The 25,438-nt window shown below is 47.4% G+C and overlaps 1 protein-coding gene across 1 annotated transcript in view; it reads right to left on the bottom strand.

Annotated features, from left to right (window-relative positions):
• The window catches only part of MAMDC2 (MAM domain containing 2), a 682,997-nt gene that overhangs the window by 2,669 nt on the left and 654,890 nt on the right, over positions 1-25,438 (bottom strand). The window contains exon 12 of the mRNA XM_069625792.1: positions 22,364-22,626. Within this exon, the coding sequence (XP_069481893.1) occupies positions 22,364-22,626 (263 nt within the window). The remainder of the gene's footprint in view (positions 1-22,363; positions 22,627-25,438) is intronic.

Below are 25,438 nucleotides of genomic sequence, written 5' to 3'. Positions count from 1 at the left end.
GGTTGCTATCATATTAGGTCCAGGACAATTCTGATAGAGTAAGTGCATAGAAGAAAGTAAGGGGAGGAGATAGGAAAATGGAGAAGGGAAAGGAAGAGAGAACAGAGAGTAAGCAGTCAATAAGAGTGGAGAAGCAAGAGTGGAGAGCGAATACAATTGCAGAAGTCAGTAGTAACACATAATGTTGCAAGCCAGGATAGAAGATGAAGATGGGAACAGCATGATTCAGGGCCACCATGAGTACAAGATGCAAAGGAAGTCCAGCATGAGAGTTGAGAAAGAGTGATGCACCGTGATTGGTGCATTTGCACTAATGAGAGAGCTCCATGGAATTCCACTCCACCACCTACATAGAATGCCAAGTGGTAGCTCACATAAAGAGGAAAACGTAAGTATAATGCCTGCGAGGACCGGCTTTTGGGTTTATGGTCCCGCAGGGTGTTAGGTAATAACTACACAGCACGCAGTTTATCATATATCAATTTCTTCCTTCAATCTACTGCAGCAGAACATGACGTGTTTCCTGTCAGGCAGATAATAAACATGAAGAAGGGTGCGGAGACTGCAAACAACTAGAACACTACATCAAGGTAAGATTTACGTGGATTAAGAGATATTTATATATAAAATCTTTTAAGGTGTATTGAGAGACACATAGAGAACTGAGGCCATAAATGCCAGGTATTGTTCATGTAGATCCAGGTAACAGACCTCGCAGTCACAGGAAGTGATTCAACAGGAGCTCATGTTGTAAAAGGTGTTCATTTTGGATTTCCTTTCCTAGGTCGTGGATAGATTCACTGAATCCGTCGTCGCCTATTTGACTCGCTGGAATCATGGCCTTCCAACTACTATGGAAGGCGAACACAGAGTCACAGAACGTGTGGTCCACTTTCTATGACCAGTGGTGTACACAGCGCACTGGCAGGAAGAGAAATGCAGAGCTGAGGAGGACAAGGCAAGGAGTGTATGGGGGTGGGGTGGGGGAGTGGGGTTAAGGGGCATGTGCTGAGTGGGTGAGAAGGGGCATGGAATCGAGGCCCCGCTTGAAGGGTAGAGGGGCAGATGGAGTACGGGTGTGGAGAGACAATGCAACACTGGATCGGGGCAGGGAATGAGAGGGGGATGTGGTTTGGAGAGGGTAAGGTTAAGTGTGGGTGGTGAAAGCCCCCCTTAAAGAGCAGACAAGGGGCAGGAAAGGGGAGGGGCAAGAGGCACAATCGGGGAAATAGAATTCGGCTAGAGGGGCTGTGAATACGCTGTTCTATAGCTGGGATTCTGTGGGCCAGATATTTAGAGAGAGGGGAGTAAGCACAAACACATGGATTCATTAATTGCATGCAGGTAACTGTCAAGGTTAGCACTTACATGCGGTTAGCACTTACATGCGGTTGGGTCCCCTTTCATGCCGTTTTCAACAAAATGAAGTGCAAAAGTAAAAAAGTTAAAACAGGTGCAATAACTTTTACTTTTTGCTTTTGCCCTTCTTTTGTCAAAAATGTAAATTCTTACTGTAAATTACACTATGCCAAAAGTACTTAAAATGAAGCACTAAGATATTCAGCTGCTGGAAACGAGGGGATTCGATGGGAATTCATTCCTTTTGCGCCTGCATGAGTCTCGTGCAGGCGTAAAAAGCACGTGTCATTTAAAGTCAGAGGAGAAAAGCAGGGCTGTAATCTTAATTCCATTTCATGTTCTTTCTCCTTCTCCAACCGGCAGTAAAATGCTCTGTTGTGTAAAAGCAAGGCATACATGGCTAACACCTTCCTTTTACACCTTACATTTGCACTCTGGAGCCTAGGAAATGAGCCCCATTATGTTTACAAACATCACTCATTTTGATGTTTTGACTTTTTCTTATTTACAGCGTATGGAAACAATTCTCAACCTCATTTGCTAAAAAATGCTTCTGTATTTAAAATGGATAAGCATTGATTTGTAATGCAATGTAATCCAAATGGCCGCATACAGTGCCCTTCTGCCAATAATCTTGACCTCACAGCCCATGGCTTTGTACGTAAAGTGGGTGGGGTGGTTAGTTCTATAGTGGGAAGGCAGATGTGGAATGCTTGTGGTGTTGAAGGGTGCAGGTCACATCGTCCCTCGCCCCGTTACCTGGGTGCTTATTTGAAAACACTGTTTTCTTTGTGATGGGCATACATGGAGCAGCTAAGCCGTCAGGGCAGGCAGAGGGTTTCTAAGTATTGATAGAAATTGGATTTTGATAGAAGATGGTAGGTTAGTTGTCTATTGAGCAACTCTAGGCCTGGTGAGTCATCTGAGTTCGGTGGTCACAAGATTTTCATAATGAGAAGGTAGTTGATGGAGGAGAGCAGTGGATTTGTGGGGGATGGATTAGGGTATTGTCGATTCCTGGCTCTTGGTTGTAGGGGTTTTGAGAGATGCCAGTGCGGTCCAGTGCCAAGCAGCAAGGGATACACACATTAATGTTATATCTCACCATAAGAATATAGAGAGGTTTGCATTGCTTGACATATGGTAGGAGGATTACAAATTGAAGGTTAATGGGAATATTTTATTTTGCAGGATACAAACAGTAATAGCTAGGCCAAAAATGCCCAGTCCCTGAAGATTTAAAGTGCCTGCAGCAAAACCTTAACAAGCTACTAGAATCCTAGGAACAGCTTTTTCCACAGTCCATCTAAAATTCTTTGAAGACATTCCCAAAATCAACATTAAATAAAATCGATATTACTCTCGGGAGGATAGCTCACGGGCAACGCGCTCGCCTTGAACACAAGACGACGTGGGTTCGATCCCCGGGTCCGTGCTTAAAAACCTCTGGGTATTAAGCGCGTTATAAATAACAAATTACAATTTACAGTTATTTCAGAATAGACAAAGAGTAACCTAGTAATACATGATCTGTGCTTGTGATTGGTAACTAGGCTTAGACATGCAGGATAAAGGTCTACATCAATATTTAATGGATAGTAACTGGTAGTTTGTTCCATGTAATACATTTGAATCGACACTTCTGGCCCCTTCTCCCTGCCCCCATGATTCCCTGCACCTCTCTCCCAGTGTTCCTCCTCCCAACACTGACTTACTTGCTGGTGTGGGGCTCCTTCTTAAGGTTGCCATTCTCCCTTGCCATGGGTGCTGCTGCTTTCTTAGAAATAGATAAGGGACCAAGCCCCTTTCTATTTGCTATGGCGCTGCCATCTTTCTTTGTTTTTTATGGTTGGTTAGGCATGTGCAATATGCATGGAGCCCATATGCCGCTACTAGTCGCACCAAGGATGGAGCACTGGGTTCAAATAGCGGCACCCCCGTCCAAGGGTGTTTAGTGGGTGTCCAGTGATAATGTCCAGTGATAAAGTCACCTGGGAAATGGCCACCATCCCGCCGCATATCCCAAAAAATGCAGCCTCATTAGAAATCACTTTCTCCAAATAGTCTACGATGGGAGTTTATAATATAAAATGATACCCCCTCAAAGAATATTTGGGGACAATATTTTAGTGGGCAGGAAAAATAATTTGCCTACCTGGTGACTTTTTCCAGGCAACATTATCATATGACACTGTATATAGTGCTGGTAATGACCCTGAGCCCCTGCCAAAACCCTTGCTTCGCTCAGGCCTACCTAGTCCCATGCTGATGGGCTAATACCAGCCATGTACACTCTTGAACAGAGGAGTGAAAGCTATCCACCTGGTCCCAGCACTTGTCCTGCGCCCACGTGCCTGTGCTATCACTGGTCTGCACTTAATTATTTATTGGCCGCAGGCCACTCACACCAAGTCACTTAACAGATGTTTACTCCATAGCACTTCCATCTGTGGTGCTCCTAGCACTTAATCCCCACCCATCCCTCTCCCCTTCTCTCTCTTGCCACACTTGCACATTCTGAAAGCTCACAAGGCCTAGTAGGTCCGCCTCTATCTCTCATTGCTCTATTTGCATTTCACTTCCATGTTCCCTCCGTGTTGGACTGTGTGCGCTTTAAAACACAAGCCTATGGGCGCTCACTTGATGTATAAGCGCCTTACAAATGCGCAATAAATAAATATATAAATAAATACAAATATATTCTGGGATTACTTCCCTGACCAACATTTTTACCAAATCAAGATGCTCACAAAGATTCTCAATGGATTGAAGTAGTCAAGATAAAGCAATTTTGGTCTTAGCTAAAATAACTGCATCATTACCAATTGTAGGGTCATCATTGGTTATCAATATTAAAACTGAGTCAAAGCTGTTAACATAAATAATAAAGAGAAGGAGTCCTAGTAGGCAGCCTTTTCTAATGCCTTTTATGAACCTGAAATCATTGGTGCATTGACCTCTTGGCCCAAATCTTACCCTTGCTAAATTGATAGAATATAGGGTAACTGTATAAGCAAACAAATCACATAGGATCCCGGGATCAATAATATATTTCCACAGATTGGAGCAATTATCCATATATAATGCAGTGTTGAAATCTATGGATGCACAGAACAATTGTTATCTTCTGATTCAATCGGTTTTAGCCATCAATATGTGAAGCATAAGACATTGGCCAACTGTACTAAGCTTAGCCTGGAATCATATTTGGCAAGGAGGCAGTATTTGCTTCTCAATCATCTATGCTGGTAATCAATTCCAGATGGTGTTACCAAAAATCCTTGCATGGATATCGAAGAGCTATATTAGGCTACAAAAGTATGGAAATTTAGAGTAATCTATCCCAAATATTGGAATAATATCTGCCCGTCTTCAAGAATAAGGAATCGCAAGTGTACATTTTATGGTATTAAAGATGTTTGTCAAAGAGCTGCCAAATGTGCGGGTGAATTTTGATAACATCTGCTGGAATACAGTCTGGCCCAGGTGCTCTTCCATTTTTTGGGTCAGTATGGCAACTGCTACTTCTTGAAGTACAATGTTTGGGCTTACTTTTGCAAGTTCAACCAGATCTGTGCAAGATGTTATTTGATCATCATTAATGGGAGCTCTGCAAGCCAATGAATGGCCACAAAGAGATATGAAGTGGCAATACCATTTAGCGTTCAGCACCCTAATGTCCCCTTCCCTCAGAATTGGAGATTATTTTTGTGAAGCAGGAGTTGAGTCAAGATATAGGAAGAGAGGTTTGTTGTGGAAAGGAGAAGAATTGGAGACAAGGGAGGATTACAGTGAGAAGGAAAAATACCCTCAGAGGAGAGATTGTTGTTGACAGGTAGAGTGCAACCAATTCCATCATAAAAGAGAAGGTGAAACTGAAGAGCTAGAGAGGGAGAGAGCAGCGGACCATCTCAGGCCAGGGGAAGAATGAGAAACTCCTCTTGAGTAGTGAGGCAGGCAGGATCTGGAGGACTGCGCTGATCCAGGGAAGAGTACAGATGGAAAAGGAGGAACAAGGCGCTATGGTTATGCTGATGGGAAGGAAAGCCCAGGAGTAGTTGGGGCAGAAAAGGGGTCCAAGGAGAACCCCAAGAGGAGCAAGAGCTAAAGGTGACGTGTGGGCACGTTTCTCCACCAAATACCAACACGGCACACCAGAGCCATTCAGAAGGGCCTACCGCAAGGAGAGGGCCACAATGAACCCCCCTAGGAGACTCCAAGTAGGAGGACCCTGAACAGAACTGGGTTCCCAAGAGGAGCTATGGGTTTGTGGCTGGAAAAAATCTATGCTCTAAGCTAAGGTTGGGAGGACCATATGACCTCGGTCCCACATATCGAAGGCCGCATGGACATTTAATGCAGTATATAACTTGGCTACTCTTACAATTGGATTGGATTGGTTGTTTAGGACCCATTGTCTGTCGCCAATGTTAAACGTTTGTATTGGTGAATTTACACACTGAACAAGACCTGCAAGGGCAATGGCCAGTGACTTTACGTAAATTCCAAAGACCTGTACGTGGTGGAACTCGGGTAAATGAGGAGTGAACCAAATATTCCCTAATGTTCCTCACTCTTTTAAAGGCGAATCGGGGTATAGGTTCATCAATAAGTTGTAATCCAACTATGGGCCAGTATTTTCCGATCACTTTTTTAAATCAAAAGTATTTGGACCATGAGTAATCACACACGTTAGTCTTTCTTCTTTGTGTATGTCTGATTTTGACCTTGGTGTTAAAAGTGAGTCCCTATTGGTGAATCTGGCCCTCTTGGTCACGGTGTTCACCAGTCTTTTGGGATATCCATGTGTGCGCAGTCACTTGCCAAGTGCTTTGGCGTTCTCGTAGAAATCATTCAGAGAGGTGCAGTTCCTTCTAATCCTCAAAAGTTGGCCATATGGAAGGTTTTGTTTAATATGTTGTGGATGGTCACTTTGATAATGTAGAAGTGTGTTGCGGTCTGTGGCTTTCCTGAAAAGGTTACAGGCGAGTTTGTTGTCAAGACATGAGATCTCCAGATCCAAGAAATGTATCCGTGCAGTACTATATTCCATTGTAAATTGAATATTGTTGTTGCAAGTATTCAGCCATTCCAAAAACTGTTAAAGGGATGTGTCATCCCCTGTCCAGATAAAGATAATATCGTCAATATAACGATGCCAGTGGGAAATGATTGAGTTCCACTGATTGATTTGCTGTAGACATAATGTTCCTCAAATGAGGCCATAAATAGAATTGCTAGGCTGGGTGCGAATGTTGCGCCCATTGTTGACCTGTAGATAAAACTGGTTGTCAAAGGTAAAGAAATTCTTGCTTAGGGCAAAGGTCACCAATTCGATAATGAATTCTGGCGGGACCCGGTATGATCCTGGTTGGGCATATTCTCGAGTCAAATGCTCATATATACAGTCTATCGCTGCATAGTGTGGGATAGAGGTATATAATGCCTTGATATATATTGTTACTAGGAGTTGTTGTGAGCAATTGAAAGGCAGATTTTCAAATACCTAAATGGTGTGCATTGTATCCCAGAGGTACGATTTGGTTTTGCTACTCAAAGGTTTAAGGAAGTGATCAATGAATTGACCCAATGGTTCCAAAATAGAACCGCACCCGAGACAATTAGTCTCCCCGGTGGATCCTGTGCATTTTTATGGATCTTGGGGAGATCATATAAACAGGGTATGCGGTTAGAAGATGTGGTCAGGAAGGTGGATTCCTTGTCAGTTATCCAGTCCCTGTCGTGGACATAGGTGACCATTTCAGAGATCTCTGTTTGCATTTCTCTTGTAGGGTCCTTCCTGAGTGTCCGATAGCTGACACCATCATTCAGTAGAGTCATGATCATGTTGGTGTATTGATCACTTGTCATGAGGACAATGCCGCCCGCTTTGTCAGCCGGTTTGATTATCAGGTCCCCATTATTGGATAGATCTTTTAAAGCTTGTCCCTCACCCTTGGTTAAATTCTGATGTAATTGGTTCTTATTCCTCTTCAACTGTCTGATGTCTCTCAATACACATCTCCCAAAGGTGAGTAGGTCGTCGGGTACCTGATTGTCTGTAGGTGTAAAGGATGACTGTGGGTGTAAGCCCGTGTCAGTATCTGTATCTTGTTCGTTGTGATCCTGAAAGAAAACGCAGACTCTTAGATTGCGAAAAAACCGGCACATCTCCATTTCTGTCTTGTACCAGTCTGTGTCACTGGTTGGTACAAAGGAGAGACCTTTGGCTAAAAGTGAAACTTGACATGGAGTAAGGTTAAATTTGCCCAGGTTGAAAATCGGTAACTGATTATTGTCAGGGGTCTGATCTAACGTCTCCGTCTCCTGGGACATCTCTGTTGTCCCTGGTAAGGTGTGTTCCAAAATGGGGGACCCCATCCTCCTCCTTGTCCTCCTCTGCCTAAAAAAGGGAAAGGTGGAGGATACGGGCCCTAAAATTGTGGTTGTCCGAATTGATAAGGCTGGTAAGGTGGAAAATTCTGGTTAGAGCTTCCACCAGATGAGCCAGAGTTACTTGATCCCGAAAAGGTGACTCTACCTCGTCTGCGTCCTGGTGAGGATGGGAATCCACCTCCTTGCTTTCTAAGGGAATCAATGTAGCCTAATGACTTCAGTCCTGAAATCTTTAATATCCTTGTTTAGCTTGTTAGTTTTCTTGGTTAGTGTATTGGCCTTAAATTGTTGAAACTGTTTATTAATGTTTGAAAGTTGTGCCTCTATATCAGTAAGTAAGGTATTAGTCTTAAATTTAGATTCTTCTGCCTCTTAAGTTCTTTGCAGTTCTGTGCTGATACGTTGTGCAGTGGTAATAGTTAAGACCATAAGGTCTCGACTGCACTTTGTGGCGATAAAACTGAAATTTGAGGTGTACTCTTTGTCTTCTAAAAATAATCTAGGTTCATTGCGCACTATGAGTCCACTCGGTATAATGCTTTTTTTCAAATATTCCCGGACTAAATGACCGTGGAGTTCAGTGCGGAAAGTCTTCTTTTCCAATTTCAGCAAATCCTCAGCTGTACTGGATGAGGTGGAAGGCTGATTGGGATATGGGGGGTCAAAGAGGGAAGGGCCTCGGGTTAGCTCAATGGGTTCCTCCTCAGAATAACTTAAGGTTGCATTCTCGGCCATATTCGTCTTGATCCAGAAGGCGGTCCCTCTCGGCTAGATACAGACTCAAGGGTTACATTCTTGATAATAAAATCTTGTGAATGAGTCTTCAACTTAAAGGTTCTGTCTTAAATGTTCCTTGAAATGTATACAAAACACAGTTCACAGACATCGAGGAGAGCCTCTTCCCCTGCCCGTTATTCAGCTCATAAACATAGCATCAGTTCTGGTTCACAAAATACAATTTGCAAATATCTCCAGGTCACCAATGTGGTATCAAATGTGGCTCACTATCCTGCAAGACTTGATTGTGCCAGACTTTAATGTATGCTTCAGAGTTCCAAAATGTGTCTTTTTTTGACAAAGGGACCGACCCCTTGTCCTGGATTCCTGCACTTATTTTCCTCTTTTGCCTCGACCCCATATCCCTCTGGGCTGTTTCAGGATGTATCTGATTTGTTCTGTCACTTGTTTCTCTTTTCTCTGGGTTGCAGGCGACTCTATATTTTCTCTGGGTCTCTCTGGCGTAGTTTGGTCTCCAGCCCATTGATTATGTATTTATTCATGCTTGTGTGGGCCCTGGGCCCCTGTATACTTCTCTTGCGGGCTTCGCCTGCTTACATATAAACCTTAATCCTGATGTGAAATGGTGGGGCTTCCCATTTTCATATGGGTCCCAGACTCGGGTATTCCGTTTCTGTGGGATCTCTGCCCCTGTTTTGCCTAATGCCCAATTGGACAGCTCTGGTGTACTCTCCTGCCAGGTACTGTTACACATAGAATTATTCACAAAGTTTGTCTCAAACTGTATAACTCTTCCATTATCCCTTGTTGGTTCTCACAATGTATTAATGTGCCTTTTTAATCTATTTAGCTACCGTCGTGCCTCAGTAGCCGGCCTGACCTGTTCCCTACCTTGGGGCTCTCCCTTGCCTCCTTGGCTGTGCGCGTTCTCCTTCTTGCTTTGCTTTCGCTGGTTGAGTTTCCCTTTTCTCTGCCATTGGCTGGATCCCTGTTGGATGGACTTCCTGAAGAGGCTTGTCTCTCCTCGACAGCGTCTCAGCTTCTTTCCTTTGGGCCCTTCACCATGGAACTGGCATCTGGTTCCTTCCTCCTCCAGGGCTGGCATGACGCTGTATGCAGTCCTTTCTTGCTTTTTATCATTGAAGCTGGCTCTAGTAAGCTGTACCGCATATGTTGGTTCCACAGAAGGCTTTTGCCGCCTTGTCTGATCTTCTTTATGTCAGTGATGATTTGTATTCTATCTAGGTAAGCCACTCTCTTTCTCGTCCCAGTATTATGAATGAAGTCCTCTACTGAAATATATAGAGGTGTGGGCGACCAGAGGGGAATGAGTGGGGTGAAAGGGCAGTAGGAACAATACTGGAGGAGGTGAATATTTCATTCTCCCAAGGTTATCATCACTGGTGCCATGGAGGGATTCCCTCCCCATGAGTTCCACCTGGTGAGTACCACCACCAGGGGGACTAACAGGTAATGGCCTCACCTCCCTGGTCTGATGGAAAGGGGTTCCCTCCATGGGAGCAGTGACAATACCCTGGGATTTGTCACACAGCCAAGACGAGGGATGCATGTGGGGTCCTCTGGAATCCTAACAAAAGAAGGTGAAGTCTGGGAAAAACACAGGAACACTGTTAAAGAAAGCAGGAACACAGCCAGGTCCAAGAAATGTAATTCTGACTTTATCCTTCATAATTTTGATGATTTGTTTATTCCTGGGACAGGCAGGATCTCTCAAATGTGGAAGGTTGCTTCAAGGTTTTATCCAACTCACCGAGCCTTTACGAATTCCACTAGCAAAAGAAAAGAGAGGGGATCCCATTTTATCCTTGTTGTTTCTTGTATTGAATTGGACTCAGTGTTGGGTAAAAGGAGGTTGCCTCCAGGGAAGGTTTAAGAATTCAGGGAATCCTTGGAAGTCTGTTTGGGTGCCAAAAAGGTCACATTGCATCAACTGCAGGTGCTGGTGGGTCAGCTGAATATTGCTTTGTAGATGATACAAGCGGGGCATGCATTTTCAAAGAATATTTCCAGGGCTATGGCAGGCCTAAAAGAAAAGCACTAACATACTAGATTGTCAAAAGAAATTAAGGAAGATATGGAAGTACAGTTAACCTTTCTGTCAGATTGGTAGGTATGGTATTGTTTATTCATAAAGTGCCTAGACACAGGAAAGATTTTAATGGGAACGTTCTTTGGACTTTCCCTCCGGTATCTAACACAGGGTTATCACTATACACTGATGCGTTTGTCAGTGTTGGTTTCGGTGCTGTCGTAGGTAAATACCGGTGTATGCAGCATTGGCACAGAGCACGGCTTACTCTCAATGTCACTTTCTTAAAGCTTTTTCCTATTATGGTGGCCTTAAACATTTCGGGTGAGCTTCTCTAGACTCACAGCTTAGTGTTTTGGTCAGATAACATTGTCAGTGGTCTCAGCCAACAATGATCAGAGCACTCAAAGTCCTTTTGTGTAGCGATTGCAAAAAGAGTTTGTTCTGTTTTGCTTGCACTAACACCACTGCCCTGGCAGTTGGTTCTGTTTCTGGCTTGCTTAAAGGACAATGTCCTATATAGAGCATGACATGTGCAAGGCATTATAAATAACGCCGCTGATACATTATTTCATTTTAAGAAGGAGTTCGGGATCCTCTTACCGGACGCAGAGCTGAAGAGGGCTCCCTTCCCTGAGAATCTATGGAACTTGGTGCCCAGTTCTCCAGGACCTGATCAGGTCTGCCATATCTATCAAAACTAAGAAGGCTTATGAAGTAGCCTTTAGTCATGTTTTATCAGTGACTCGTGAAATGCATATGCATGATCTTTTCTTGCTATATGCAGTGGCACGATTCATAGAGGTTCAAAAGGCAGCTGGGGGTTCCCCGGCACACATAAGACGTCTTTTGGCTGCAGTATCTTTCTTTGCCAAGCAAGCTGAGAGGTGCTGCAGGGTGGGTAGGGAGCTTTGTAGTAATGAAAGCATTACAAGGATGGGAATGCATGTCCACCTCATCATCGGGTACAAGGCGGTCACTGGATCTTAACAAGGTTGAGGCATGGTATTGCCTGGTGCATGTATTTCGCAGTATAATTTTTTTTGTTGTTTAGATTGGTTTACATCCTGACATTCTATGGTGTTTCTCATATAAGCGAGCTGATGGCGCTTTCCAAGTCAGACGTAGAACTTGGAATAAAGTTTCAGGATGTCCAGATTGCAGGTCAATTTCTGTGTCTGAAGATAAACATGCCTAAAACAGACCAGACAGGTTGAGGCTAATGGGTGCAACTATTTGCAGCACTGGGGTAGCCCTGGTGCCCGATCAAGGCCATTCTAGGACGACCATCCGGAGAGGCCAAGCACCAAGCTATATAGATGCTGATAATATATCGCCAGATATATCATTCTCCTGAATTAACACTATCTCTTTGACATCAAGACAGAAATAGTATATGATTGCTCAAGTGGCAATGTATTTAATTTAAATATTGGAACCAATGAGACCATCACCAGACGATATTGCCACGCCTTGAAAACGACCAAGGGTCAAAACATGTGTCGGCAAAGTTTAATAAGATTATTTGACCAGAATAATCGAATATTCATTAAAAACTGTATCTGCAATCAGCACTACTTACTAGTCAATATATTTATTGTGGACAAGCGCACACATAAGGAAGTGTTTGTTACAATTACACAATTTGCAGAGACTTAGGGGCCAGTCTTGACTTGCACAGATGTGCAGCTATCCTACAAAGCTAAACTCTCACATATAATCAACATAAGCGCATCCACTCCAGTTTTTTTCCCTGTGTTTTCATAAGCCCTTTTGAAGAAGCCAAACAGTATTTAGGTGTAGGATCTGAATTTCCTCAATCTGAATTCCTAGTTAATTTTGAAGGGTCCCCTCTGACCAAACACCAGTTTTTGTGAAGGTTTTTGGTATGGCGGTTAAACAGGCAGGCATTGATCCTGTGGGATTTTCATCTCACTTTTTCGTATTGGGGCTGCAACTAGAGACTTAAGTTTGGGTGTGGGTGCGGCTGGCATAAAAGGGGTGGGCAGATGGAGGTCTGGATGTTTTGAGAGGTATGTTCGCCCTACATTAATTATATTTATGGTACATGGTCTTGTTTGGGAAGGCAGGGGTCACAAATTTTTGTACAGGCCTTTACTCTTGTTTCTCTTTTTCAGGACCATTTCTTGTCCCCAGAAAACCTATGCTCTTGTGAGCTGGCAGCAGGTGACGTCCAGCCAGGAGATGGATGCCAGGGGCATGAAGTTATGCCACTTGCGTAAAGTTGTTCTAAAGGCCTTGTGTGATGAAGAGTTCCCTGAACCTGATTGCTTTGTACTTCATTTGGGAAGAAATGACATGGTGCACTCGGGGAGGCGGGAGTGCGGGAGGCTCTGCTGAGCGAATTTGTGTGGCTGTGCACTTGTTTACCAGTCACTACTTGATAGCACATAATGCATAGTGAGTAGGCATCTCTGCACAGGCTCTGAATGCATCAGTTACAAAATTTAACATTGAGTTATGAAAATTGACTCGTTTTGAAAATTGACTTTGCTGAACATCAGGCATGAGTTGTCATTGTCATCAAAAACGTTTTTTCATTCTGATGAGGTTCATTTATCTGAGGAGGACACAATGGGCCTCATCACGAGTTTGGCGGTAACCCTTAAATCTGGTGGTAGCGCTATTACCGCCAGATTTAAGGGTCTGCCAAATCAGGGCTTTGGCGGATTTCTCCCCAGCTCTGAGCTTGGGGGAAATCCGGCGGTATGAGCGTGAAATTTCCCCATTGAGCCCAATGGGGAATAGGGCATTCCTGAATGGGCTCAATGGGGAATGGGGATTTCCAAATCTGGCAAACCTGTGATCCGGCGCTAATAGCGCCGGTGGTTTTGGCGGTAGGGCAGAGCTATTAGCGCCGGCGATACCGTACAACTCGTGATGCGGCCCTAAGTGTGGAATCCTAATAAATTAATCTCCCAAAGTTGTGGGTGTAAGGTGGTCGGGGCTCATGGTAGGCGTAACAGCTACGAAGTCCAGGCTCAGACTCGCTCGGTTGCCCTCTGGGTGTCAGGTGACGTTGGTTGTCCATGGCTGGTCTTGGTTGCTACCCATCACACCATTTGATTGTAAGCAAGATGGTATGTGGGCTCATGTGGTGGTTTCTGTGCTTGGTGCCGGGTGTAGTAACAGCCATTACGCCAATTAAATGTTATGCTTTGCCTTAAGGAAGGGGTCATATATATTCGTATGTCTAGTTTTGAATAAAGGTGGACATGGCCTTTTCTCCCATGCATTGAGGGTTTGTTCTCTGTGGGGCCAGTGATGTCCTCTTGCAAAGCCCAGGCAATCCCAGCTATCACGTTTGAGGCGGAACTATGGGGCCATATGCCATGATCCAATACACAGGTCACAGAGGAGATATTCTTAAAACGCTTAACGGGCCTAGCCTGTAGTGCACCCTCTGCACCCATTGCCTTGGAATTAGGCACAACCGAGGTTAAATATGAAATCATGCTGAAAGCCCTGGTCTTTTGGCTCAAGCTACTCAATACAGATGCCTTGACTCTCTATAGAGAGGGCATTCATAACGCCCTGCAGTCTAATGGAGGAAAGTTACGGCCTTGGTTCAGATTTGTTAAGCATATGCTTTCTGAGATAGACTTGCAAGTCTTTTGGTACAAACCAACCAAATGTGGTGCACTGTCTAAAACGATTCCAACGATTGCTTTTAAAGACTGCGTTTTAAAAGAAAAACTAGATTCATGCTTCTCCCACCACTTGTCATCAAAGTACATGTGAGTGGAAACTTCACTAGGTATGGAAATGCACCTTGTTTTTCCTGGCCTGAAGCCTGCGAAACCCTTGCATGCAATAGTTCGTTTAGGCATTTGCCACTCGCCGCGTTCACAGTTCATTGGGGCCACTGGCACCACATCAAAATGCCCTTTTTGTAAATCATGTGACGAAGACGGACTGCCTTTCTTATTTCCATGTCCTTTACATGAAGTTGCTAGACGCAAATGGCTGAAACCACAACGGTTTAACCTTTGATAATGTAGCCTTTTTTATGTTTTTTTGCGAAACTATGCAAATGCTTTCATGGTGGTGGAAACCGAAATAAAGCTTGATTGATTGAAAAACCTTATACCAAACAACTCAAGACATTACTGTGTCTGCTTCAAGAAATACACACAGTTTACGCTTATCTACGGTGGCAGCCTACATCGCCTGTATTTCTGCGCATCCCTCTTAGCTGCTATCATGATTGAGGGGTTGTATACAATCTGAATACTACATAGAGACTGAAAAAATACTCCGACTCACACATACGTTGGTCTCAACTGATTGCCTGACTTATTCGAAATAGAAAACATCCTACAACCCAGCCTATGTTGCCTTTCTGACCTTCACATTATTACAACCCCAATTGAGCGTGTCTAAACTGATAGCCTCAGTTATTAGATATAATTAAAAAACACCCTCCAAGCCGGCATGTGTTGCCTTAGTAGGCATCACAGTACTCAAATGTACCCTAGTATGCATCACAGTACTCACATATTTCACAACTATCACATTTTAAATAAATATGCACAATCGTTTGTCTACGCTTCAGAGAGTGTACATTTAAGATATTTAACCAACCTACAAATGAATTATAAGTCATGAATTATGCCACTAATCGCTCGACTTTCTATAAACACTGGCCAGATCTCCCCCAAAATTCATAACAGGGTCTGGAATGACTCTCTCAAGCCTTGTTCATCCGTCTGCGCCTGTTCCAAACAGCTGCCTGGGAATGTGTTTATCTTCTGTGCATTGCAATGTGCAGCCCGTTTTTGTATTGGGGATGATGTGCAGAAATACCACCTTTATGTGTACAAATTCTTAAAAAGTGGTGGAAATGGACATCTGAGCGTGTGCTTTGGGCATATCTTTTTTAATCTGGCCCAATATTACTATCTACACCATAAGACTGTGGCATCTTAACCATTTAGATAAACGATACCAGATACCAGAGACAAACAACATCCTCACAATTTACACTTTCGATACATTTCTCAGGACTATACAAAGAAAATCATTATGTAATGTATTGTGTTCTGATGTCCAAAATGATTGCCCCACAAATACCTTGAGCTCATGAACCACGTTGAGACCCAACGTCGCTGCCTGGGTATCATTGATTTCATGGGCTTATCATTTCCTAAGATCTAGGTTCTGTTATTTAAATGCACACATGTTCAAGGACACAGAAACCTATTAATGATTTGTCACCTAGGCCACGGGTCTGCAACCTTTGGATCTCCAGATATGTTGGACAACAACTCCCATGAGCCCAAACCAGCATAGTCAAATGCGAGGACTCATGGGATTCGTAGTCCAAAACATCTGGAGAGCCGAAGGTTGCAGACCCCTGATAGACAGTGTTGCACTCTCGAATAAACAGCGATGGGATAAGCTTCATTACACTGTCCAATCGCCCTTCCTCTCACGGAATGTTCTTATCGTGCTTCCAATATAAAATTTACCACAAATACACAAAATATTATATGATAGGTTATTTATAACGTGCTTAATACCCAGAGGTTTCTAAGCGCGGACCTGGGGATCGAACCTGTGTTGCTCCGTGTCGTCTTGATTCCAAGGCGAGCACGTTGCTGCTGAGCTATCCTCCTGAGATACTAACATTTTTATATACTACACATTTTTTTTTTTTAGAGGTAACACAACGGTCAATCTGGAGATTCACTATTGTGCCCAATGTGTTCCCTCGGTGTTACTGAGTTACAGAACCATACGTCCGGCTTCAATACATTATTTGATTTCACCTTAAGGTGCTGTTGCTGGTTTTGACGAACAAGTTACTTTCTTACCTGGTAACGTTCTTTCGATGGGATGGTCCGACGACGTATTCCATATCTATGACATGTAATCACCACAGCTGTGCTGCTTCGGAAACTTTTTCGGCGTCTGCGTCCTGCGTCGATGACGTCGATGCGCCGTCGTCGAGGACCTCCTCCGACGTCCGACGTCATCCGATGTGATAAGTAGGACGCACGACGCCCATAGCCCCAGTTATAGTTTTTTCCCCCAGAACGTGTGACATAAGTCAACTGCCAGTCAGACACAAAGCCTTGCGGAACGTAAGCTGCAATCGCAAAAGAAATTCTGCAGCGGGGAAGGCAGGGCGGGAGCGATATGGAATACGTCGTCGGACCATCCCATCGAAAGAACGTTACCAGGTAAGAAAGTAACTTGTTCTTCGAGGGGATTGGGTCCTCCGACGTATTCCATATCTATGACAGACTCCCAAAGCAGTACCAAAGCAAGGAGGAGGGAAAGAATTTAGAATCAAAATGTAGAATAGCCAATCAAATAGCAGAGCAAAGGACCGCCTTGCGAAAGACCAGATCCTGTGCTCGGATGGAATCAAGGGAATAGTGACGTACAAATGTATGTACTGAAGCCCAGGTGGCTGCATCACAGATGTTGCGAATAGGAACACCCCTCTGCAGGGCAGTAGACGCAGCCATACCCCTGGTAGAATGGGTCCGCAAGCCAGCCGGTGGGTCCTTACCCGCCAAACGGTAGCACTCCGAGATGGCCAAAATAATCCAGCGAGACAAAGTCTGTTTCGTCACAGCTTGCCCCAAACGCTTACCAGCGTAACCAATAAAGAGTTGATCATCCACTCTGACCCGGGACATGCGTGAAACATAAAAGCTCAAAGCTCTCCTAGGATCAAGCCTATGGAGCCTCTCCTCTTCCTTACCAGGATGCGTAGGAGGATAGAATGCCGGAAGAACAACCTTCTGGGCCAAATTAAATTCCGTCACTACCTTCGGAAGAAAAGAAGGACAAACTCTAAGGACAACCCTGTCCTTGTGAAATACAGTGAAGGGAGGCTTAACTGAAAGTGCCTGTAACTCACTCACTCTGCGAGCGGAAGTAACCGCAACTAAAAACACAGTTTTCAGAGTTAACAGCCTCAAAGGGCAAGAATGTAAAGGCTCAAACGGAGCACCCATAAGAAACTTAAGAACCAGGTTTAAATCCCAACCGGGCACCAGGAAAGGTGACGGAGGGAACACATTAGTGAGCCCTTTCAGGAACTGTGAAATCAAAGGGATTTTAAAGTAAGAACACTCTTCAGACGAGCGCTTAAAGATGGACAGCGCCGCCAGGTAACCCTTAACGGTACCCACTTGCAAGCCCCTGTGGGCCAAAGAAAGCAAAAAGGACAGAACCATGGGGATGTCACATGCAAAAGGATCCACACTCTGAACTCTGCACCAGTCGCAGAACTTACGCCAACGGCAACGGTACAGAGACTTAGTTGCCGGCCTTCGGGCCGAAAGCAACACCTCCATCACGTCCTCAGGGAGGTCCCAATCCTTATACCTCAACCTTTCAGAAGCCAAGCGTGAAGGTTGAGGGACCAGACCTCTGGATGGAGAACCTGACCCCCCTCCCGTGAGAGCAGATCGTCTCGGTAGGGAAGGCGACGTGGAGGGCAGATGGACAAGTCGAGAAGGTCCGGGTACCACGTCCTCCGAGCCCACGCCGGGGCAATGAGGATCATCCGGGAACCGAACTTCCGTAACCTCCGCAGCACTTGCGGGATGACGGGGACTGGAGGAAACGCGTACAGCAGCGGGAATGACCACTCCACCACGAACGCGTCTCCTAAGGCTCCTTCTGGAGGAAATTCCCGCGAGCAAAACCTTTCGCACTTCCGGTTGACACTGGAGGCGAAGAGATCCACTTGAGGGGTCCCCCAAAGGGCGAAGATCTCCAGGAGAATCTCCTGAGCCAACTCCCACTCGTGAGAGATCGCGCTCTGCCTGCTCAGAGCGTCCGCCGTCACGTTTTCGGCTCTGGCCAGATGAACTGCTGAGATCGAAACTTCCTGCGGGATGGCCCAGAACTCGAGCTGCATCGCCTCTCTGCACAGAGGAAGTGACCCTGCCCCCCCCTTTTTGTTGAGGTAGTGCATGGCCACTGTGTTGTCCGTCAGGATCAGGACATTCTTCCCTCGCACAGACGGCAGAAAAGCCTTCAGGGCTAGCCTGACGGCCCTCAGCTCCAACAGATTGATATGGAGTCTGGACTCCGGCGGAGACCAACGACCGCTGACTGTCAGCCCGTTGGCATGAGCTCCCCATCCCGTGAGGGATGCATCCGTCACGATCGTCACCTCCGGCCAGGGAAGCCAAAATGGAGCCCCCTTCATCAAGTTGCCTTCGACGGCCCACCACAGAAGGTCCCGGGCGACCGAGGACGGCACCTGAATCGAGTCCGACATCCTGCCGGAGGACTGGGACCATTGCGTCTTGAGTGCCCACTGCAAAGATCTCATCCGCAGGCGAGCCTCTGGCACCAGAAGAATGCAGGATGCCATGAGGCCGAGCAACCTCAGGAACTCGAACGCTGGGAGCGTCTGGGCATGCTGAAACTTGTGCACCATCTGCTGAATGTGAAGAGCCCTCACCTGGGGAGGAAAACACTGCCCCAGGGAAGTGTCGAGCACTGCTCCGATGTACTGGAGCCGCTGTGTTGGCGTCAAATGGGACTTCTTTAAATTGAGGGAGAAGCCCAGCCTGTGAAGGGAGCGACAGGCGATCGATAGATGATCCAGGACTTGCTCGGGAGAGCTCCCCCTGATCAACCAATCGTCCAGGTAGGGGTAGACGTGAATCCCCCCTTGCCTGAGATGCGCTGCCACCACCACCATGAGCTTGGTGAAAACCCTCGGGGCGGAGGTCAATCCGAACGGCAGGACCCGAAACTGAAAGTGCGAGTCGCCAACCGCGAACCTCAGGTACTTCTTGTGCTTGGGATGGATCGGCACATGGAAGTAAGCATCCTTGAGGTCGAGTGACACCAACCAGTCCTGAAGCTGAAGGGCCTGGAGGACTTGAGAGAGAGTAACCATCTTGAACTTGTCCTTCCTGAGGAGTTTGTTCAAACCGCGCAAGTCCATGATGGGTCTCAATCCCCCGTCTTTCTTCGAAACCAAAAAATAAGGGGAATACCATCCCTTGTTCCTCTCCGCTACAGGCACCAGTTCTATGGCGCCTTTCTCCAGCAGGGCTTGAATTTCCTGCGCAAGGAGCGGATCCGGACTCTGCAAAGAGAGGTTCCCCGGTGGATTGTCGCGAGGCCTGTGCCGAAAAGGAAGACAGTAGCCGTGGGTTATGATCTCCAGAACCCACACATCTGAAGTAATGGCTTGCCACTCTACAAGATGCTGCGCCAGCCTTCCCCCAACCGGCGAACCATGGGACATGGCCTCACGACTGAGCGGGAGCGGCTGCGGCGTTACCTGAGGGCAAAGAGGCAACTGCCCGAGCGGTCTTGGCACCACGGGTACCCTGTCGTCCACCTCTGGTACCCCTGCGTTGGCCTCTTTGACTGCCAGCTCCTCTCGCTTTACTGAAGGATGAGTAATAGCGAAAGGAACCACCCCTCCACTGCTGTCCCCTGGGACGAAAAGGCGGAGGTTGGCGAACTGCAGCGCCCAACGACTTTGCTGCAGCTTTTGAGGTCTGCAACCTCTCAAGGCTCTCGTCAGCCTTGCTGCCAAAAAGGTGTTCACCATCAAAGGGCATGTTGAGGAGCCGGGACTGCACATCAGGCGCAAACCCCGACTTCCGCAACCACGCAAACCTGCGTATCACGGTGCTCGCCGCCATGGACCTACTGACGCATTCAGCTAAGTCCAAACCCGACTGAACGGACTCACACATGGCATCCTTACCATCCTGGACCATAGCAAGGAAACCATCCCGTTCATCCCCTTCGGGAACATGTTCAGCCGCTAACGCAACACAGTTCCACAGAGTGTGCGTGAAACGTGACAAGGCACAAATGGAGTTGGCCGCCTGAAGCGCCATACCACCAGAAGAAAACACTTTCTTCGCCCAGCCATCAAAACATTTGTCGTCCCTATCAGGAGGGATGGTAGGGTACGACGCCTGCTTCGCCGGGGCCGTGGCCGCCTGCACCACCAAACTCTCCGGAGTGGGGTGCCTGGTCAAGTAGCAGGGGTCGCCACTGGCTGGACGGTATTTTCGCGACAAGGATCTGCCCACCGCCGGGAGACTCTCCGGAGCAGTCCAAGCCGCCGCCACCCTTCTCTGTAAAGCCATATGGAACGGCAGAACCGGGTCAGTTGGGGGACCAACATCAAGGATGTCCGTCAGATCATCCTGCACAAACTCCCCTGGGGGAGCAGACCATCCCAAGTACTCAGAAACCCTAGCCATAAGGCGCCGGTACGAGGAATCAGCATGAGAGCCAGGCTCAGGCCTACAAAACTCCACCTCCGGAGAGGTGTCCAGTCCACTGGCATCATGCAGTGACTGTCTCAACTCGTCAAACTGACTATGGCCCGAGACAATGTCATCCGGAACCTGACTAGGAACCAGGCCATCAGAATCCTCATCCGCCTCTGAAATATAATCCAGGTGGCGAAAAGAAGGCACTCGAGAGTGCTTGCTCTTAACCAGAGCCTTCCTAGGGGGTCCAACCGTGCCCCGGGGTACCTCCGACACGAAAGGCGTCGATGGCGTCGAGCGAATCGGCGCCAGCGTCGAGAGAACCGGCATCGGCGCCGAGAGGATCGGCGTCGACGTCGAGGAAATCGGCGTCGACGTCAGATGCAGCGCCTCCAGAATCGGCGGCGTCGACCCAGCCCTCGAGGCCGGAGCCCCGAGCGTGTCCCTCGACGACCTGAGCGTCGACGGCATCGACGACTTCCTCGGAGCCAGAGCCTCGAGAAAACCTGTCGACGCCCTCGACGCCACAGACGTCGAAGCCTTCTTCGAAGACCTCACAGGTGCACACGGTCTCGAACGCGTCGAGGACCGGGACCTGGAACGGGTACGTCGAGAACGAGTCCCCTTGTCCGAACGGGACCTTTCCCGTGACTCGTGCCGACCACTCTTGCGAGCGGTGTCTCTCGACCTCACACGACCGACCCCACTCGGGGGCGCGGACGGCTGAGTACCCTGCGACTCAAGAATCGCCAACAGCTTCTTCCCGAAGGAAGCCCATTCCTCCGGCGTCGCACGGCCCGAGGGGTAAGCGACGTGCCGGGCAGAGCCCTCCGAAGAGGACCTGGAAGACGACCGATGTCGGCGCTTCCGAGAATGCCTCGAAGAGGCGGAGGAGTTGCGAGACCGACTCCTAGAAGGAGACCCACGAGACTTCCGACGATGACACGGAGAGTCACCCCTCGAATCATCCGTCGAAAGCCCCGCAGACTTCGACTTCCGGGGCTTGGACACCCGACCTACCGACAACTTCTTCTTACGTTCGCGTAAGGCTTTGGACGTGAGCGACTGGCAGTCGATACAGTCATCCGTGTCGTGGGCCTCCCCGAGGCACCAGAGGCAGGCGTCGTGCGAGTCCGTCACCGACATCTTGGACCCACACTCCCTGCACTTCTTGAAACCCGGACGCGGGGTCGAAGACGAAGTAGAAGACATCTTCAGAAGGATTAACACAAACGAACAGGTTCGAAGAACCGAGAAGAACAGAACTCCAAAGAGTCGAGGCGTTCAAACCGAGAAACACGAAGCAACACGTTCGCGGAAAAAACGGAACTGGGGCTATGGGAGTCGTGCGTCCTACTTATCACATCGGATGACGTCGGACGTCGGAGGGGGTCCTCGACGACGGCGCATCGACGTCATCGACGCAGGACGCAGACGCCGAAAAAGTTTCCGAAGCAGCACAGCTGTGGTGATTACATGTCATAGATATGGAATACGTCGGAGGACCCAATCCCCTCGAATGTGTATTTACTGGACTGGAATTGCAGGTCTAAGGCAAGGGTGTGTATATATGTACCTGATGACGCTTCTCAGATTCATACTCGACAAGTCCCTGCAGCCAGGTGATGCTCTGCTCGCCTCGCCTTCGCCACAGCAGGGTCTCCTTGCTGGCGTCGCCTTCCTTTCGCAAATACACGCTCAGTAGTCCTGTCCCGGTGCCATACATGTGATAGAAAAATGTCAAGCACTGCTGCCCCAAAATGGCACGGAGAGGCTTGGAGAGGAGACGTGACTTGTGGCCATAGAGCATGTTTGATGCTTCTATGTACATATAGTATCCTGCGGGGAAAAGATGACATGCACAGTTACCGAACACATACATGTGAAATGCGAGACTGCACAAGGTGGGGAAGGCAGAACCTGCAAATGAGGTGCACAGTTCATTCGTGAAGCTAGCCTTCTACCACCCAAATGTTAATCTTTCTTGCTTTTGTGGACCAATTCGTGTCCCAGTTGTATGGCAAAAACACAAACTTCCTGTTTCAAAAGCGAATTTTCCAGAATGAATTATTGACAAACATATGCATCATCTTTTTACATGATTTAAAGCAAGGTTGGTTAACAATGTTGACATTATACATACACATTGAAAAAGAACAGTGTTCAGGTCATGCTGGGCTTTGATTTCTCTTAAGCAGGGGTTTCATTGTCAAACCAGCAATGATATATAATACTATGTGTGCCAAGCTGCTGCATTTTCAGTAGCTTGCCTAAGCATAATACAAGGCGTTAGCTGACGGAGGAGGGCCAAAAGAAAACCCATTGAAAAAATGTGTCTATTGCAGTGCCACTATGTGCGTATTGGAGCCCCCGATGACTGAGAGAGGGGAACAGAAATATCTTCAAATTGTTATAACAGGGTTCACAATTACACAGAGGAAAGTGTTGGGGCCCAGCTGACGCCACCCCAGCGTCCAGGGTGTAGCCTGGGGTCAGGTATTGCTGCTCCCAGATCCGGGGAACATTAGTGCCGCTCATTTGCACCTGCCGTGGATCCACGTGTAGCGGCGAGAGGACTCCGGAGGCCTCCCTGTGAGAGACTGGGCTACACCGCAATAACATACGAGAGACTGTTTAGTGCGTATCTGCCGCAGGCCTCTGAGCTCTGGTGCCGCTCGCTCCGCTTTTATTCAGTGCAGTGACCACCCTCCCGCATGACCACATGTCAGGATCTCTGTCTGCATGTGAGTGCTTAGGCAGGACACTCTGCGCACCCTCTGCACCATCATTGTAGGACACCATGTCCCTCCCCTTATCATCAACTTTCACATTGTCGATATGCTGGTGATGTCACCTCAAAACAAAGTTATGTTATGTTATGTTATGTTATTTTGCATTTATATAGCGCCTTATATACCATTGGTATGGTCTGAAGGCGCTGGTAGGTTGAACGCCCTTGGGAACCAAAGTTCAGATCAGTAGAGAGAGTAGAGAGAGTTAAAGGTGCGTGTGAGCACCGGCTATGTGTGCAGCTGGTGCGGTATTCGTGTAATAGCTGCTTCTTAGCGGTAGTTGTGGTGGTTGAGAGATCAGGAGTATGTGTTCATTCTGGCAGGATTTATCCAGACCGAGTGTGGCTGCGTTATGCCTGAGGAGAACGCCTTGCTGGGGGGTGTGTAACCAGCAGTGTTTTACTTGGAGTGCTGTGGAGTAGGCGGCGGATGTTAGTATGAGAACAGTTATACCAAATGGTGTCATAGTATTTCTTTGTTCTAGTTGAGTGGTGGTGTATAGGGGGGAGTAAGCATGGTGGTGTGATATGATGTGTTATATGCTCTTTCAAAACTTTCTTTGCATTCCAAACCATACTATATACGTCACAGAGTTCTATGAGCTCCAGTCCGTTCCATGCACTCCTATCCACTCCATGCATCCCAATGTACTTCACACACTCCGGTTCGCTCGACACACTCATGCGCTCCAGTCCGCCCTGAGCGCTCCAGTCCGCCCAGCATGCTCCAGTCCGCCCAGCGCGCCACGCGCATGTACTTTTGTCTGCCCCACGCGCCTGGTGGTTCAACTTGCCTTCCCTCTAAATACCTGCGTTCCATGGGTCGCCCTGGGGCCTGCCAGATGGTGTCACCCGCCAGCCCAGCTCTTCGCTGGGTTTGTCGCTAACATCTTCCCCTGTTCTTGTGAACCAGAGAATCACCCTTTGCTGGCCCCAAGTGTATCAGGACGTCGAGCTCTTCGTACGCACACTTAACAAAAAACTCAGACTAGCGACTGAATGCCAGGGTGATCCAGAGAGGGCAATTTTTCAATTTCTGTAGGAGTACCGCACCACCCCAGACAGGGCAACAGGAGTAGCCGCAGTCATTATTCTGCTTGGGAGTAACCGCCAGCTATGGTGACACCTCTGTTCCTGAGTCCTTTCTTCTATGTCCTGGGAGGCAGGGCTTGTAAATGTTATGAGTTCCTTGCGTTGGTCATCAGCCCTTGACATGCGTGACCATGCTGCCTGCCTTGGCCGTCCCCGTGAGTTGCTAAGGTTCAAACAGCCGGTTGATTTTGCCATGTCGCTGAAATGTATTTACTAGGATGGTGTCCCCAACTCCAAGAGTGGGCTCCTCTACCCTCTTTTGGCTGCTATCCGATAGATTGCATTCTTTGTGCCTCACAATGCATCTCTGGGCAGTAGGGATGGCTGTTCACAGTGCTCTCCCCAGCAGCAGACTGACTCCGGCTACTCCTGTTGCCCTGTGTGGGGTTGTGCGATACTCCTACAGAAATTGAAAATGTATCCTTTCATGATCATCCTGGTGTTCCGTCACTATTCTGAGCGTTTCATTAAGATTGTGTATGAAGAGCTCCACGTCCCCATTTGCTTGGGGCCAGCAAAGGATGATTCTCTGGTGTCTGATCCCAAGGTTGCTTAGGAATGGCCGAAACTCACTACCCTGGCCTGAGGGCCCATCACCTCTTTTGAGAGAGACTGGCAGGCCATGGGTGGTGAAAATGTTCTATAGCTTTGGGATCACTGTACTGCTTGCTGTAGACCTGCCGATTTCCACCTCGGGATAGTGGGAGAAGTCAACCACCACCAGGGTGTATTGAACATCAGACAGGAAGCCAAAGTCCCTTCTTAAAT

The sequence above is a fragment of the Ambystoma mexicanum genome, chromosome 6p (assembly GCF_040938575.1).
Source record: "Ambystoma mexicanum isolate Mex_15411 chromosome 6p, UKY_AmexF1_1, whole genome shotgun sequence".
NCBI lineage: Eukaryota > Metazoa > Chordata > Amphibia > Caudata > Ambystomatidae > Ambystoma > Ambystoma mexicanum.
Note: the sequence above shows the minus strand (reverse complement) of the source record. Positions and strands in the feature narration are given on the sequence as shown.